The 19,244-nt window shown below is 39.5% G+C and overlaps 1 protein-coding gene across 2 annotated transcripts in view; it reads right to left on the bottom strand.

Moving 5' to 3' along the window:
* The window catches only part of LOC105476880 (apoptosis antagonizing transcription factor), a 112,462-nt gene that overhangs the window by 59,778 nt on the left and 33,440 nt on the right, over positions 1-19,244 (bottom strand). For both annotated transcript variants that reach the window (XM_011733171.2, XM_071082791.1), the window contains exons 5-8: positions 11,277-11,391; positions 8,657-8,858; positions 7,972-8,136; positions 6,189-6,272 (exon numbers count right to left, since the gene is read on the bottom strand). In XM_011733171.2, coding sequence (XP_011731473.2) covers positions 6,189-6,272; positions 7,972-8,136; positions 8,657-8,858; positions 11,277-11,391 — 566 coding nt within the window. The remainder of the gene's footprint in view (positions 1-6,188; positions 6,273-7,971; positions 8,137-8,656; positions 8,859-11,276; positions 11,392-19,244) is intronic.

The following is a 19,244-nucleotide window of genomic DNA, read 5'->3' on the forward strand; positions in this document are numbered from 1 at the left end:
GGTACCATTTGTGTTTGAAAAAGTTTCTTCAACACTTTTAAGCCAATTCTTATCTCTTTCCTAGGTGGCCCCTTAAAATGTACTGTTTTAGGCTTTGTTCTGAGGTTTTACCTTTGTTTAAACGAAGTGGTAGTACTAAAGTCATGCTCTGATGTTTTTTAAAGCAAGAAAGCTGCAAGAAATGAGGGCCAGTCAGGTGCACCTTACCTTGATGCTCCTGTTTGATGACATTTCTAGACTTTGCATTTAAAATGTGGCTTTTGCTTCCTGTTCTGTGCAGCTTCCACAATAGTGAGCTCAAGCTAGCAACCAAATGCTAATATTGATGACATACCTGGGTCTAAACACTGACAGATATACAATGGCAGCACTATTGGTGGAAAATGTCTTAAAGAAGCAGAAACTACCATGTAGTGCCAATAAAATGCTTATACATGGTATATAAATAATCTTGCTGTTATTAAAACTGAAATTTAATTGGGTCCTGGTATTTGCTTTGAGTTGTTTTTAATACAATTACTATGCCCCAATAAACCTAATGCCATGCTATATCTTCAATCATAATTTCAATTTTAATTAATTAATTAATTAATTTATTTATTTTTGAGACAGGGTCTCACTCTGTAGCTCAGGCTGGAGTGTAGTGGTGCGATTTCGGTTCACTGTAGCTTCGACCTCCTGGTCTCAGATGATTTTCCCACCTCAGCCTCCAAGTAGCTGAGACGTAGGCAAGCGCCATCACATCCAACTCATTTTTTTTTTTTTTGCATTTTTTGTAGAGATGGGGTTTCGCCATGTTGCCCAGGCTAGTCTCAAACTCCTGGACTCAAGTCATTCACCCACTTTGGCCTCCCAAAGTGCTGAGATTATAGGTGTGAGCCGCCATGCCTGGCCAATTTTAAAATTTATGTACTTCATATATAAGTCCTCTCTAAAATAACTATAAATATCTATGTGTAGTTAAGTTTCATCAGACTTTTAAGAAACATTATCCAGATCTCAAATAACAGCAACATCTTAAAGTGAAACTAAAAACAAAATAGTGCCCTGAACAGAAGACGTGAGTCCAACAACTCATTCACAGAGGCAGGTTCAAATCAGACTTAAAAACATGTTATTAACCATCAGTTGAATCACTGGAAAGATACATGCCAATAGTAAGAATATCATCCTGCCAGGCTGAGCACTGTGGCTCACACCTGTAATCTTAGCACTTTGGGAGGCTAACGTGGGCAAACTGCTTGAGCCCAGGAGTTCAAGACCAGCCTGGGCAACACGGCAAAACCCTGTCTCTACAAAAAATATGAAAATCAGCTGGGTGTGGTGGTACCTGTTTATAGTCCCAGCTACTTGGGAAGCTGAGGTGGGAGGATTGCTTGAGCCCAGGAAGTCGAGGTTGCAGTGAGCTGAGATCGCACCACTGCACTCCAGCCTGGGCAACAGAGTGAGATCCTGTCTCAAAAACAAACAAACAAAATAAATAAATAAAACAAGAAGTATATTAAAAAATTATCATATCACCATTAACATAAGAGTAGCTTGAGACATCTCTTATTCACACTGAGACCTAAATGCATACAATTCTACCACATCACCTGTCCATATTAATCACTCACCAATTTAATTAAAGTCATGTCAGAAAGCCTGCCTCTTCTCTATTTCTCAACATTATCGACTTTTAATAGTTGACTGAATTAGTAATTACTTGTTTATGGCATTATCAAATGTCTTAGATACAAAAGTTCAGCATGTGGCAAGGTCAGTTATAGGCATGTCCTGATGGCAAATGAAAGAAGAAATTTAACCCATCAAAGTGGTCATCAAAAGAGCAAAATCTATTATGCCGTTCTCTAGATACTCTTGGCTAGATTCAAAGTGACAGGACAAACCAGATCAAAACTAAACAGAGCTAGAAGCAACATACAAAATCCTAATGAACCCTTAGAAATCCAGGTATTGATCTGTCGACATCTAAGCTCAATTAGTCCTTTCAGAACAAAATATCTCATGAAGTGACAAGAAACTAGTTTGCGATCTGGGATATGAAAAGAATAAAACCAGTCACTTTATACAGCTTATTGCTAAGTGCAGTTATATCACAATATGAGGATCTTGTGAGGATTAAATCAAGACACATGCCAAATACCTATCTACTTAGTCCAGGGACTGGCACGCCACTAGTGTTTAGCAAATCCTGGTCCTTCCCTGATTCTTTAAAAACTTAGGCTAATCAAGTCAAAGATCATCTGATGGTTTAAAAAAATAAAACAAAACAAAAGCCTTAAATGGTGATACAGACAACAGATCTGAAGAGAACTAAATGTTATAAAGTAGCAGATAGGATCACGACAATAACAAACAGACACTGAAAACACTTCTGAATGGCTCATCCTTCGTGGTCATTTACAACCTTCATGTTTTGTGAAACTGCCTTTAGGAATGCGCTTTGACAAGAAATAGGCCAAACTGTAAAGTAATTCTATTTGGAAGTAAAATCCTGCAATGCTTTTCTGAAGCAGGTGAACAGTTTATCTTGTAAAACCTTCACTATTGGCTATACTTCACGCTTTCAGCAATTCCAGTTTCCAAACAAACTGGTAACAAAACTATAAAGCTAATTTTTTCATTAGAATTGTTAAGTAACAAAAGTTCAATAAATCATCTGCCTTCTAAGGAAAAAAAATTACTTTCTAACACAAAACCCTTTTTCTGGTTCTATTAACATAAAGCTTATTTATTTACAAACTGAAACCTGTAATACTACAGTGAAATCTCTTTATGGCTCAAGAATGAAATATTTAAGAAATAAAGGTATGGAAACAGCAAGACTTGGTCTAAGAAGTCCTGACATTAACTACCAGTGTTGCCATTTACTATATGATGTCAGAAGGTTACTTAACTTCTCAGGGTCTGTTTCCTCTAAGGTTCTTTTCAGCTCTAAAAACGATAAGATTATTTAGGATATCAGATACTATCTTCTACGGCCCACACACACACATATGTATGTATGTACACACACATACACATACATATATACATGTACCTTTATTAAATAATACAAATATATTTTGAAAGTTATGGTAACTTAAAGCCCATTAAGAAACAAAGAATGAAAGTGTGAATGAGTATGTGTGTGTAGAGGGGGAGTGTTCTGACCCCACACATCATTCTCAGTAGTTAGGGCATTTACACAGCTTCAAGATACCTGAATTAACCAAGTAAGCCTTTAAACCCTTACAATGGAACATTAAAATTCAATGTGGCTATAATCTCTTCCTTACAAAACATGAACCCAAAGAGTCTGGCTTCAAGTATGGTTTTAAAAAGGGGGGAATGTATTATATTCACCACCCAGCTCTTCCATATATGATCACGTTAAAAAACACACACACAAATGAAAACTCACAGGCCCATTGTAATATACTGAACCACTTCTGAATGCAACACTTAGCTCAGGCTTACTACTCTGACAAATAAAGGAAAGCACTTTATGAAGCCAATTTAATTGGGAGGTGACAGAAAACATACAGCCATTTTCTTTAGCTTTATCACTGAATTGGCTTCAGCTCCAATCTCTGGCAAATCCCACTCAACAGAAGAAATTAACCAGGTCAGCAGAACAGGTGCTACCTTGTGTCTGTCAAGGGCCTGGCATCACCACAATTACTTGCACACAATGAAGCAGTAACCTTTACAGATCATCTCTCCCAGGCAGCATATTGGGGAGGGGGAGGAAAACTGAAGGGTAGGGGGAGTGGGAAGAAGAAGGGGAATGGGAAGCAAAGAGAAAAGGCAAGAAAAGAAAATGAATGTGCAGCTGCCTTGCAGCTCAGCAGATGTCGGAATGTGATGTACGAGGCTAGGATAAGCTGTCGTAGCCTGCTGCCAAAGAGCGGTAAGTGATTAAAGCCTGTACAGTTCTAAGCACCATATTTAGAATCTGCAGGGTTTCAAGACTTGCACCCATTCCTTGCTGTGCTGCCAGATGTTGGCAACTGGTCCAGTTCCTACTGACTGTGCATGGATGGCAGCAGTTGGTGTAGCAGCAAAGCAATCTGGAATGCTTCCGGAGATGCTGTACATTAACAAGTGTCACCCATCATTCACCTTTACAGAAGGCTGAAACAACTCCAATTTGCTGCCACTTCCCTCTTGGGAAACAGCCAAGATAAAGTTGTGCCTGGCAGCCCCATTTGTTTCACTCAGGTGTTTCAGCTGCCTTGCTGACCTCCATTAGTTTAAGTTTTAATTTAGATTAACCCCAGCACCCCAATTAACCAGCAAGGGGAAAAGCTAAGATGTGACTAGTCATAACTCTGAAATCAGAATTTATCGAAGTTAAAATTATTAATTGGGATGAAGGGCCAATCAAGTAATGCTATTTCTTTTTAAACGGACCTCCAGGCAAAAAAAAAAAAAAAAATTTCAGACTAAGGACTGCCAACAGAGGCAACTTCTCCCCAGTAATTTCAGTTTATTTTATTAAGCCTATTTAATTTATGATGCACTTTCCATCGAACAATGTACATTTCAATTAATGAGGATTGGAACATTTTTGATTGTCTCCCGTGATCTCACACAATTATACAGCATTAATATCCCATATCAGGTACTTCCTTACACACTCCAGAACAAAATAGAGTTCCTTACTCTTCTGACAAATGAATATAATAAGAGAAGAGAAAAAAAGAATCAGGACCTCTGACAGGGAACAGCTGCAGCCACACCAATCTTTTTTCCTATACCCTCTCGTCATTACTTTTAAGACTTACTTACAGCAATAATTTTATCAAACATTACAGAATGAATAAAAAAAATTAATAGAAAATCTCTTTCTCTTTTTAGGGCAAAACCAGAGGTATCCCCAACATAAAATCACTTGTTCTATATTGACTTTACATGTAATTTTCCTAAGAAGTTCTTTTCTTCATATCCATATACACAGTACAGCAGTCATGGCTAAACCCTCAACAAGCAGTTGCAAATTACTTGGCAAAAGTTAGCACATTAAAAATTTGACAGAGAAAAAAATTACCTTGATAAACAATGGGTCAACAATAACTGGTATATCACTGCTGAACAGTGTCCTCAATTCTCCACTAAGCTAGAAAGGGTACAGGCTAACACACACTCTATTAAGAAGTATAATTTATCTGGCCAGGCGCAGTGGCTCCAGCCTGTAATCCCAGCACTATGGGAGGCCACGGCGGGCAGATCATGAGGTCAGGAGATCGAGACCCTCCCGGCTAACACAGCGAAACCCCGTCTCTACTAAAAATACAAAAAATTAGCCGGGCGTGGTGACGGGCACCTGTAGTCCCAGCTACTCCGGAGGCTGAGGCAGGAGAATGGCGTGAACCTGGGAGGCGGAGCTTGCAGTGAGCCAAGATTGCACCACTGCACTCCAGCCTGGGTAACAGAGTGAGACTCCATCTCCAAAAAAAAAAAAAAAGTGTAACTTATCAAGAGACTCAGGAATACAAGAAGTTATTTCAGTTCTCTAGAATAGCCCAAATGTTTAGTCTATCTTAACAGTCTCTGGCATCATTAAAAAGAACAGCATGCCAGGAGAAAGTAATATCAGGGAAAGAAGTGGGGGAGTCTGTGAAAACATATTGAGAACTGGACTATATTTCAACTTCTAACAATTCTGTGTCTTCAAATGCACTATGCTTTTATAATCAACAGTTGCAGACAATCTCAAAACATACTTAACTGACTTCAACAGGCACAAAAAGACATGAAGAACAAGATATAACAGATAATAGAATCAGTAGTGCAATTCAAGAACTCTGGGATCCCAGTCCTCCAGCTCCATGTCCCATTCTAATAGTAATGAGACAAGAAACCAAATAACTAACAAATCCTCCATCATCAAAAATGGCTCAGAAAGAAGAACCCACTTGACTCAAAGAAAAATAAAACCTGAAACTGTTTTACAGATAATTTACACTCAAGCAACAACTAACAAAGTAGCTATAGCTGCTTTCATTTCAAAAGGAAAACATAAAATAGAAGAAAAGCAACAAATCCACAATGACACTGGAAGTCAATTTTGAACGCGGGAGTTCTAACTCACTGTCTGACTCTATCCTTCCAAAATAAGCAACTTCTTTGTTCAGAGAATTCTATAAGCTGCTTTAAAATGCTAAAACCTGATGTGTAACAAGAGAGTGTAAAAGTCTCACCTGGTGGTAAAAGTCATCATCATCAAAGATTTCTTCATCCAAGTCCTTCAGATGAGCATTGGCAGGAGCTTGAGGAAGGATCTCCTATGTCAACAATGAGTAAGAAAAGAGTGAATTCCAATAAGGTTATCTAATTAATGTAGCTACTATAAATAATATGTAGAATAGTCAAATCACTGTTTTCCTTAAGATATAAAAAGTTCTTAAAATTAAAAAACAAAAAAATCAATACAAAAACAGGCAAAAACATTAACAGGCAGTTGACGAAAAAAGAACCATAAATAAACATATGATAAATATGTATAAATTAGAATGAGAAGATACCATTTGTCACCTCTACAACTGGCAACACTTAGTACCAGAGAACACAGCTGGAGGGATTGGAAATTAATGCAGCCTTTTTGGAGGCAATTTGGCAACATCTATCAGAATTTGGTGTATTTTCTTTAACACTTCCACTTCAAGAAATCTATCCATATATTTATACAAACACATAATAAATGTACAGGAATCTTTCCCGTAGCAGTGTTTCTAAAACTGGAGACAACAAAATATCCATTGTTTGCATAAATGACAGTGTATATTCATACAATGGAATACTTTGCGGTCATTAGGAAAAATGAGGTAGATCTCTAGGTAATGAAATGGAAAGAGTATCTAGGATTTATTAGATTTTAAAAGTTGCGAGACTTTAAATACAGTTGTAATATTTTACATATTTATACACACATAAATGTCTATCTCATTTAGTAAAAAAGCAACCATATTTTCACATATGTTTGTTATTTGCACATATATAGTTACAAAAATAGAAAAGACCCAAAAGCTTGTTACAACTATTACTTATTAACTGTAAGCTTGTTACAACTATTAAGTATTGAAAATTTCACCTCAGGAGTTACATTAACAGGCAGTTGACAAAAAAAGAAAAAAAATTTTCACCTTAGCAGTGAAACTGATTTCAGAGTAGAGAATTTTACTTTTCATTTCAAGTGGCTATAAACTAAAAAAGCATTAAGTATATATTTCTTCTATAATTAAAAAATTTTAAATGTTTCCTTTAAACAAAAAAATTTGACTATTACACTTCTGGACACTTTCTAAAGGACCTAAATGGCAAACATTGAGCCTAAAGTACACACGTGTTTCAGTACTGACATTTCTACAGAAGTGGCTTTAAAACTGAATTTTGAAAATTGGACTATGAATGCTTCCACTACCAGACTCCTGCATCAAACTCAAAATTAAGAGAAGATGACACACAGGAGCTAATAGAAGCCCCATTCTTAAAAACTCTCTCCTCTCAGGCCGGGCGCGGTGGCTCAAGCCTGTAATCCCAGCACTTTGGGAGGCCGAGGCGGGCGGATCACGAGGTCAGGAGATTGAGACCATCCTGGCTAACACGGTGAAACCCCGTCTCTACTAAAAATACAAAAAACTAGCTGGGCGTGGTGGCGGGCGCCTGTAGTCCCAGCTACTCGGAGGCTGAGGCAGGAGAATGGCGTGAACCCGGGAGGCGGAGCTTGCAGTGAGCCGAGATCGCGCCACTGCACTCCAGCCTGGGCGACACAGCGAGACTCCGTCTCAAAAAAAAAAAAAAAAAAAAAAAAAAACTCTCTCCTCTCACATATACTCAAGGTTCTCTCAGTAATCCAGTAAAGTAGTGTTGCTTTCCTTTCTCTCACTAACCTCTTATACAAACAGGTAATAGCTACAAGTTTTTCAGCTAATTAGCCTCATAAAAGCTATTCCCCATAATCACTCTGCATCACAGAGTTCTTACCGGTTCCCCTGGCAAACTCTCTGGGACAGGCTGAGCTGCTGCCTCAGGTTTGCCAAGAACTCGATAGACAGAGCGCTTGGTCTGTGTCCTTCGAAGTAATCTCTCCTTGTCCATCAGAATATGATCGATTTGAGTCAAAATTGAGCGTTCAAAGGCACCAAAACCCTGCAACAACATTAAGTAGCGTCAGATAATGCAGAAAATCAGTGCTGAAGGCAGCTACATTGGTTTCTCTATCTTTCTGTGTCAGCAGAGAGACAGACAATCATTTTTTCAGGAGAGACTTTCTGTAAAGGACTGAGTTTGTGAGTGGCTATAATTGTTCTTTAAAAAAAAAAAAGTCTTAAGCAGGTCATATCATTTTTCTACACTCGGAGATTAACTTCTGATACTTTAATAATTATTGCTTTGAAATCCACTCCTTTAAAGTATTTGTATTTTCAGCACTTGAACACTTACGAGGCCTGAATTTTAAGAATAAAACATTCTTTCTAATAAAGTTAAAATCCCAAGTCTGAATCGTATAAACCCCAGTGCCAGAAGTTCAGTAGATTTTGCTATAGAAATGAATGATTACCATTACATCATGACAACATCCATATAAATGAGCTGTAGTTCCAATTTCTTAAAACTTCAGGTTTCCACAACCTATCTTACACATACATGCATGCATACACACACTTGCCTTCCCCAGTTTTCCAGAAGCCAGTTTGGTTTTATCGTGCCATTTCTGAAGTGTGCGGTTCCTGTAGACTGTAAAGTCAGCAAAGCGCTTTGCCATGAAGCTGGGATAGTCCTCCATCTCCAGCTTCCTCTTTGCAGGGACCCTTCTTCGTTGCTGCGTCTTCTCTTCTACTAGCTCATCGTCTTCACTAGAAATCTCCTCACTAGAAAACCAGTAAGAATACTACGTCCAGTGTAAACAAACATTACTTAAATTTTAAAAAGTAGGCTCACATAAAGGACAGAGATTTTTTTTTTTAATTTATTTATTATTATTATACTTTAAGTTGTAGGGTACATGTGCCTAATGTGCAGGTTTGTTACATATGTATACTTGTGCCATATTGGTGTGCCGCACCCATCAACTCGTCATTTACATCAGGTATAACTCCCAATGCAATCCCTCCCCCCTCCCCCCTCCCCATGATAGGCCCCTTTGTGTGATGTTCCCCTCCCTGAGTCCAAGTGATCTCATTGTTCAGTTCCCACCTATGAGTGAGAACATGCGGTGTTTGGTTTTCTGTTCTTGTGATAGTTTGCTAAGAATGATGGTTTCCAGCTGCATCCATGAAGGACAGAGAATATTTAGGCCTTACCTGTTCTGTCTCCATTTGAAATAACACCAAGGATATGAGGATGGCTTTTGTTCTTTGAGAAATATTCATGAGATCAATCAAAAACCTGTGTAACTTTTTTTTTTGAGACAGTCTTGCTCTGTTACCCAGGCTGGAGTGCAGTGGCACGACCTTGGCTCACTACAACCTCCACTTCTGGGTTCAAGCAATTCTCATGCCTCAGCCTCATGGGTAGCTGGGATTACAGGTGTGTGCAACCATGCCCGACTAATTTTTTTTTGTATTTTTAGTAAAGATGGGGTTTCACTATGTTGGCCAAGCTGGTTTCAAACTCCTGGCCTCCAGTGATCCACCAGTCTCGGCCTCCCAAAGTGCTGGGAATACAGGCATGAGCCACCATGCCCAGCCTCATGTAACTTTTAAAATGAATATAAAAAGAACTAGTTTCAAAATATTTTTTAAAAGGTAAGCAAACCGTCAAAATAAATGAGGTTTTAAAAGAATTACTAGAAATGTGTATGAACCAGGCCTGTAGTATTATAGGACAGTCTTTAAAAATTAAACATACAATCATATTTCTACAACTTTAATCCCCAAATCAATAAGGGAAATGTATCTCTCTGTAACCAACTGTTAAGGAAAGATGAATAATATTAGTTGAATCAAATACAAGAGAAGCTGAATGTGAAGACAACTCAAAGCGGTAGGCAACAGAATTAGCGCTAACTTGCAGTACCATCTATGCAACTGCCATGGCAATGTAATACAACCTCCAACTATCTGCCAATTGCACTCACTGGATTACTGACCCCTATAGGTGCTCAACAAATGTGAGCTTCTTTTTTGTCCTCCCAACTAGTTCAGTAGATAAAAAATGAAACAAAAGACAAGCTCGAGGGAAAAAAAAGCAAGCAGGTATATACAGCAGGTGTAAATAAAAAGGGGAAAATCTTCATCAAATGTAATAATTTCAGGGGGAAAAAATAATTATTTTGCTGTTTTCTGAAATTTTTCCATCTTTCACAATAACAGTTTTTATTCAAAGGAGATGGCTGTGACCAGTGACTGGAATATATGGTATGGGCACAGAATGTTTCATAAACCAACATTAATTAAGCATTAATATTTTAAAAATGTGCTTTTGGCCAAGTGAAGTGGCTCATGCTTATAATCCCAGCACTTTAGGAAGCTGAGGTAGAAGGATGGCTTGAGGCCGGGCGCGGTGGCTCACGCCTGTAATCCCAGCACTTTGCGAGGCCGAGGCGGGCGGATCACAAGGTCAGGAGATCGAGACCACGGTGAAACCCCGTCTCTACTAAAAATACAAAAAATTAGCCGGGCGCGGTTGTGGGCGCCTGTAGTCCCAGCTACTCGGGAGGCTGAGGCAGGAGAATGGCGTGAACCCGGGAGGCGGAGCTTGCAGTGAGCCGAGATCGCGCCACAGCACTCCAGCCTGGGCGACAGAGCGAGACTCCGTCTCAAAAAAAAAAAAAAAAAAAAAAAAAGGATGGCTTGAGCCCAGGAGTTTGAGACCAGATAAGGAAACACAGCAAGACCCTGTCTCTACAAAAAAAAAAAAAAAAAAGCCAGGCATGGTGGCAAGCGCCTGCAGTCTCAGCTATTTGGGAGGCTGAAGCAGGAGGACTGCTTGAGCCCAGGAGTTTGAGGCTGCAGTGAGCTGTGATCATGTCCCTGCACTCCAGCCTGGATGACAGCGTAAGATCCCATCTCTAAAAAAGAAAGTGCTTTTATCTTCTAATTCCAATAGATCTAAAGAGAAGGCAAGTCTTTTGTCTAAGACCACAAAGCACATCAGGTACAACTAAATATAAAAATCTAAAATCTACTCACCAACTTACATGCCATCCTGACCACCAGTAAAACATGAGACTCTATTTTACTAACATTAATATCTGCCTGAAGAGAACTTGGCTTTCTCCTTCATAAATGATGGGAAACTATCCAAATGAAAAGAAAATAAGCAACTCCATGGTTCTGTTCTCTTACCTTCCCGCATTGGGCTTTGTCCCATCTACTAGATATCTAGTGTCTGGGTACTGGAAAAGCAACTCTTCCTGAAGATCTACCAATGACCTCAACAATGCTTTAAGTGCCTTGTGACCTAGGAAATAAAAGACAGAGAAAGGACAATTAATTATCTACAATTTTCCTAAGTAGGTGATGCCTATAATTCATGACTCCTGAGCAATTCTGGCTGCGGAGAGTGAAGGGGAGGTGCAGGATACACACAGAAACTAAATACTCTCTGAAATATTCCCAAATGGAAATAACAACGTTGCTGACCTCACAGGATTGTTGTGAGGAACATGCAAGATCATGCATGTAAGGTGCTTAGAAAAGTGTCTGCAAATAGTGAGGGTCCAATACATTGTCAGCTCTTAAATGTATTAAGTTTGACAAACTCCTCCCCCACCTCTCATTATAACCATTAATTTGTTCCATTGGTGTTAAGTTTCTTAGGTATCTTCCTACAGATTACCCGCTGACCTCCTGGACTATTCCTTATCAGTCAGCTCCTTGAGCACTTCCTTCTTTTCTCCTAAAGAGTAGGACTTTGTCTAGCCATCCCCACCACCATCACCTTCCGCTTTGCCCCCAGGAGATCTCATGTGCCTCTGGTTTGAGCTGCCACATCCTTCACTCTCTCAACTCATATCCTTATGGAAAAGTTCCTGTTCACATATGAAAACCCAAGCTAATGACTTCCTATTTGCAGTATTGAATTGTATGTTAAAAATTTGGGCATTGAGAATATATTCTCACCGGTTCTCCTTGGAGCCAATAAGATGCATCTATAATAGAGCTGGTCAAGATTAAGTATATAGTCTATGGATAAAAACTTTTAGAATAAAAACTGGTCGGCTGGGGGCTGTGGCTCATGCCTATAATCCCAACACTTTGGGAGGCCAAGATGGGTGGATCACAAGGTCAGGAATTTGAGACCAGCCTAGCCAACATGGTGAAACCCCGTCTCTACTTAAAAAAAACACAAAAAAATTAGCTGGGGGTGGTGGTGGATGGTTGTAACCCTAGCTACTTGGGAAGCTGAGGCTGGAGAATTGCTTGAACCCAGGAGGCGGAGGTTGCAGTGAGCCAAGATCACACCACTGCACTCTGGCCTGAACGACAGAGCAAGATTCTGTCTGGAAAAAACAAAACAAAACAAAACAAAAAAACACTGGTCCTCGGGGAGGACTGCTTGAGTCCAGGAGTTTCAAGACCAGCCTGGGCAACATAGTGAGACCCCGGCTCTAACCAAAAAAACAACAAAAAAAAATTTAGCCAGGCATGGGCCCTGAGGTGGGAAGATCGCTTGAGCCCAGGAGGTTGAGGCTGCAGTGAGCAGTGATCACGGCACTTCAGCCTGAGCAACAGAGTGAAGGTGAGACCCTGTTTCAAAAAAAACACCACACACACAGAACAAACCTCATTCTCAGCCAGGGCCAGTGCTTGTGCCTGTAATCTCAGAACTTTGGAGGCCAGGTGCAATGGCTCATGCCTATAATCCCAGAACTTTGGGAGGCAGAGGCGGGTGGATCACCTGAGGTCAGGAGATCGAGACCAGCCTGGCCAACATGGCAAAACCCCACCTCTACTAAAAGTACAAAAATTAGCTGGGCATGGTGGTGTGTGCCTGTAATCCCAGCTACTTGGAAGGCTGAGGCTGGAGAATCGCTTGAACCTGGGAGGCGGAAGTTGCAGAGAGCTGAGATCATGCCACTTTACTCCAGCCTGGGCAACAGAGTGAGACTCTGTCTCAAAAAACAAAAACGAAACAAACAAAAAAAAACTTTGGGAGGCCGGGACAGGATGATTGCTTAGGCACAGGAGTTTGAGTCCAGCCTGGTACCACAGTAAGACTCTGGCTCTACAAAAATTTTTTTTAAACTAGCTGGTTTTGGTGGTGTGCACTGTAGTCCCAACTACTTGGGAGGCTGAGATGGGAGGACTGCTGGAGCCCAGGAGTTTGAAGTTACAGTGAACTATGATTATGCCACTACACTCCAGCCTGGGCAACAGAGCAAGACACTGTCTCCAAAATCCCCCCGACAAAAAACAAAACGGGTCCTCTGACAACAGAATTCTTACCTCCTCTATCAGAATAATACTACTTAAGGGGCTAACTAGACACAGAGTCACCATTTATGTGTTGAAAGCACTCAGACATCTCTCCTATAATCAAACTCTCACATTTCCAGTGACTGCCAGAAAATCTTCATGTAGTTGTTCCATCACTCCTTCACACATACTGTGTCAGAAACAGAACTTTTGTTTTCCTACCTAATACTCTCCCTGTCTGAATCTCTGCATTGTTTAATGTGTTTCCATAGATCACTCACATTTGGGTGCTCTCATTCTAGAAGTTTAACTGGTTGCTGAATTCTGTGTTTTCCATTCTTACTGTTGCTAATAATTGCCCATTTATCTCTGGCCATGCTTCTATCACTCCTTCCGTCTTTCATTTACGTAACTTTAGTCTCACAAGCATCCCTACTTCCATTCAACAATCCCGAAATTCGTATATTTACATTTCACACAAACTGCAGCCCACACAAACTTAGGTTAAATGATTTTTATGTCTTATTCTTTTCCGCTTCTACCCTGTCCAGCGTGAGCAGCCTTCTCACTAGTTTATATCCCAACTTTTTCCATCAATAGGCCACCAATACATGAGTTAGATAAGTTCTCCATGTATTTCATACTACAGCATTCTATTTCAGGGTCAGGCCTGGGAACCAACCTACCTGAGAGAACCATCTCAGACTAGTCAGAAGGAACTCAATGGTCCAATAACTACTTTGCATTCCTTCAAATAATCTGCATATAAAACTACATAAATATGACATCCTTGTTTAAAATAAGATCTTTGATTACATCATTTCTAAATTCTGTAATCCTTTATAATCTGCATATCATACCACTTGGGAGAATTTGTAACACATAACTATCACCTAAAAAACTCAAAATGCCTTTGTTCCAAATCAAGATTCTCAACCAGTTGCTCTCTATCTCAAGAAAAAAATCAGTCCGGGAACAGTGGCTCACACCTGTAATCCCAGCATTTTGGGAGGATGAGGCGGGCAAATCACTTGAGGTCAGGAGTTCAAGACCTGCCTGGTCAACATGGTGAAACCCCGTCTCTACTAAAAATACAAAAAAATCAGCCAGGTGTGGGGGCGCACGCCTGTAGTCTTAGCTACTCGGGAGGCTGAGGTAGGAGAATCACTTGGACCCGTGAGGTGGAGGTTGCGGTGAGCCGAGACTGCACCACTGCACTCCAGTCTGGGCAACAGAGTGAGACTCCATCTCAAAAACAAAAACCAAAAAAACTAAGGCCTGATGTGGTGGCTGACACCTGTAATCACAGCACTCTGGGAGGCTGAGGTGGGTGAACTGCTTGAGACCAGGAGTTCAAGACCAGCCCAGACAATGTAGCGAGACCCTGTCTCTACAAAAAAATACAAAAATTAGCCAGGTATGGCAGTGTACACCAGTAGTCCTAGCTACTTGGGAGGCTGAGGTGGGAGGATCCCTTGAGCCTGGGAGGTCGAGGCTGCAGTGAGCTGTGATCACGCCACTATACTCCAGCTCGGGTGATAGAACAAGACCCTGTCTCTAACAATAAAATTTTTAAAAATTAAAAAAAAAGAAACACTAAAAAAACTTTTCCTAGAAGGAACTTTGAAATAATCAGGCTAAGTGAAATAAGTCAGTTGCAAAAGGAAAAACACTGTATAATTCCACATGAGGTACTTAAAATAGTTAAATTCATAGAGACACAAAGTCCAGTAGTAGTTACTAGGGGCTGAGAAGAGGGGAAATGGGGAATTATTGTTTAATGGATACAGAGTTTCAGTTTGGGATCATGAAAAGGTTCTGGAGGTGGGTGGTGGTGATGGTTGTACAACAATGTGAATATCCTTAATGACAATGAACTGTCCACTTAAAATGATAAGCTTTATTAAAAAAAAACCACCTGGACCAGGCGTGGTGGCTCACGCCTGTAATCCCAGTACTTTGGGAGGCCGAGGCAGGCGGTCACCAGGTCAGGAGATGGAGACCATCCTGACTAACACGGTGAAACCCCATCTCTACTAAAAATACAAAAAATTAGCCAGGTGTGGTGGCACATGCCTGTAGTCCTAGCTGCTCGGGAGGCTGAGGTGGAAGGATCGCTTGAACCCAGGACAGGGAGGTTGCAGTGAGCCAAGATCATGCCACTGCACTCCAGCCTGGGCAACAGAGCAAGGGTCTGTCTGAAGGAAAAAAAAAAAAAACCACTAAAAAAATCCCAAAACCAGAATATAATAAATAATCCTACCATCCCAGTTCATCTTTGTATAGAAAAGAGTTATCTATAATCCTTCAAACTGAGCCTACTCAAAAACAAACAAACAAAAAACAAAAAAAAGAGAAAAAACAATGGAATATTATTCAGACTTAAAAAGGAAAAAAATTCTGACATGCTGCAACATGAATAAACCTTGAGGACATTATGCTAAGTAAAATAAGCCAGTTAGGAAAAGACAAATACTATTTCCAATATACGAAGTACCTACGGTAATCAAAACCACAGAGAGAAAAGCAGAATGGTGGTTACCAGAGGTTGGAGAAAGAGGCAAATGGGGAGTTTTTGTGTAATGGGTTGAGTTTCAGTTTTGCAAGATGAAAAAGTTCTGGAAATTGGTTGTACAACAATGTGAATATATTTAACACTATTAAACTGTACACTTAAAAATGGTTAGTATAGTAAATTTTGTTATATGTTGTGTACCACACAAAAAAAATTGAGGCTGGTTACTGTGGCTCACGCCTGTAAACCCAACACTTTGGGAGGCCAAAGGAGAGGATCATTTGAACCCAGGAGTTTGAGACCTGCCTATATAACACAGTGAGACCCTGACTGTACCCCCCCCAAAAAAGAAGAAGAACAAGAAAATCAGCCAGGCGTGGTGGCACATGCTGATAGTCCCTGATACTTGGGAGGTTGAGGTGGGAGGATTGCTTGAGCCCAGAAGTTCAAGGCTGCAGTGACCCACGATCATCCCACTGCACTCAAGTATGGGTAACGAAGCAAGACCCTGTCTCAAAAAAGAAAAAGAAAAAATTAAAAGAACAAGAAGAGCAAAGCATCTGGCCCTTAATTCCTATAAGTACCATGTGTCCATGACATAAAAAATAAAATCAAGATCCACCCAGAGAATAAGCTGCAAAGCAGCCTACATTATTTATAGCTACTTGTCCTCAACATACAAGTCAGAATTTGACTCTAAACATGTAGCATACTCAAGAATTGTGAAAGTGTCCAACAAAAGACTACAACTTTTAAGGGCCACTTTCAAGTAGCTACACGAACCTTTTTATTTTGGTCAAGTCAGTTTTTTAAAAATCCATTGCAGATATATTAGGCAGCATATCAATCCAACAAGAAAACAGAGAGCCAATATCAGTAAATCAAAGTGTGCCTTTCTGTTAATACTCTCTCATATGTTCTCATTTTATACACCCCTTCACCCAGTCAGAAAGTAGCCCTGAAGTATTTAGGCTCCATTCAGGGATAGCACTACCATGCATCAAAGTGTCAAGAGACCTGCCAGAGATGAAATCTGCAAATCTGTGCTTCTAACCACCAAAAAAAAAAAAAAAAAAAAGTTTATCAAAGTAAATGTCACCAGTGGCCCAATACCTGGACAACTTCCTATAAAGAGATTTAGAAGACAGAAGGCAATTCTTATTTCTTTGCAATATTAGGGCTGCATTTCCTCCTAGATGGCATGTAAAATCTGAGACAATGAGACAATCCTTTGCTGCAGGTGGTAGGCCTCCTCCAAGCCAGAGCAGACAAGAGTGAGGGAAAGACTCTCTCCCAGAGGCTCAAATCCAACAATGAATTCTTCCCAGCCAAAACAAACAAATAAACACCAATTTTTAAAAATTCTCTCTATTATTCACACAGGACTGAATTATAGTTGTTCAACCCTGTGAATAACAAACAGAATGAATCAACAGTTTCTAATTCATCTCTAATTTTTCTCCCAATTATTACAAGAGTTTAAAGTTAAGAAAAGCAGCAAAGATTCATATACTTTCTTCCCTCTCCCTCTTGGCACATGGCCACAAAACAAATGGATACTGTCAAGAATATATATGCTTATTTTACCCTACATGGTCCATTTCCAAAGGTCTTTCCCTTAAGAGGAGATTAAGAAGGACATATGCTTCATCATATTACCAAGATTTAACCTAAGCATCTGGCCATCAGCTTTAGGAATAATTTTCAGTAGAGAATAAATGTAAACAGTACTTTACTGGGGGTTAGGGGCCCTGTATTTTAACTGACATTGTCACTAACTAGTCATGTTATGCTGAATGGACCCATTTAATGTCTCTGAGTGTCAATTTTCTCATTTATAAAACGTGAAAGCCTTTGCTTGTTGATCTCACAGAATAAGGTAAAAATAGTAGCTGTGTTATTATATATTAAGGCATTTTAGAATTTTTTAAATGCTGTAAAAACAAGGCATATTACTATCAAAAATCATATTTTACATGGTAAAAATCTTAAGCTCTGGTTGTACTAGGATTGGACAGTATTCACAGACTCCTACATTAGGTATTCATTTATATGCTACCCATATGCAAGCATTCTATATATAAAATGTCACCAATCTAAAAACCATTTTCACATAACAGCTTTATTTTTTTCCCTGATTCATCTAGGCTGTCCAACATAAACAAAACTGTAAGTGAGGAATAAGTTTGGGCATTGACACACAGTTCATTAATTAGATTATAAACCAATAAGTATAATTTCTGGAAATGGCGTGAAGTGAGAACAGGAAGAGTGAGTATATAAAGTAAATAAAGTTTACCTTATCAGTTTTTAAATATCTATACAGTTGTTTTTAAATAAATATACAAACATTACAATTATTTATGTACAAGTACACATAAACTCCCACATTCGTATTACCCCAGATAAATACATTGAATTGGAATTTACAGATTACAAGAGCATTTTTTTCTCCTCTAAAAGTAACTCTAGAACTAGAGCTAAACTATAGGTCAAAATGACACACGATATATTGGCCTGAGAACAATACTTTTCATTCAAATCCACACAAGCCTGCCACTTGCACTAGTCATCCCCGGCAATTAATCCCCCAAGAAAGACGTTTGATTAAATCTTTTCAAGCAAATCCTTTGCTTTGCTTTTGTTAGTTCACTTCTTGTCAACATCTATTAAAATATGCCTTTAATTCTCCCACAATCTTAAAAAACACCGATTCCACTGTCTTCAACTTTAATCAACTGTATGGCCGGCATTTTTCATTTCATAATAATGTGCTGCTTGGAATTCAAGAGGCAGGCTCAGCATCAATCATCTGGTAAGAATTTTTCCACTGCAATAAATATGCAAATGAGGAGAGCCAGTCAGTCGTATTTCAGGCCCGACTTGCTAGTGTTTTAAAAAAGACACAAATTTATTAATTGCCGGTGGCCAGAGGAATCCTATTACTTTGGGCATTGATTACAAAGCTGTGTGAGTGATTATTGTGCAACTCGCGGGCTACCCAGGCATGAGGAAAAATTATTAAAGCAAGGCAGAGATTATCAACTCAGAATAACAATAAGCCTTAACATTTAGGCCCTAACTTCTTCAACAAAGAATTGCATGAAGGCTCCACTGTATCATAATTCCGAATTCTGTCAGTATTACTGTTTGGGCTTGTTCTATATTCCCCAAGCAGAATGGCGTTACCAGTAAGACAGAAGACTGCCAGTTACAAATTCCTCAACATCAACCATTTGGAGAAGTTGCTATCATTTCCAACATATGGCCAACTAGAATTTTTAGATATCCAAGTATATATACACATACACAGGTATGCATGTATATATATTCAGATTTAGATAAATGTGTGTGCTATTATGAGGACCATGGTTTTAACT

This window comes from Macaca nemestrina, chromosome 17 (assembly GCF_043159975.1).
Source record: "Macaca nemestrina isolate mMacNem1 chromosome 17, mMacNem.hap1, whole genome shotgun sequence".
Taxonomy (NCBI): domain Eukaryota; kingdom Metazoa; phylum Chordata; class Mammalia; order Primates; family Cercopithecidae; genus Macaca; species Macaca nemestrina.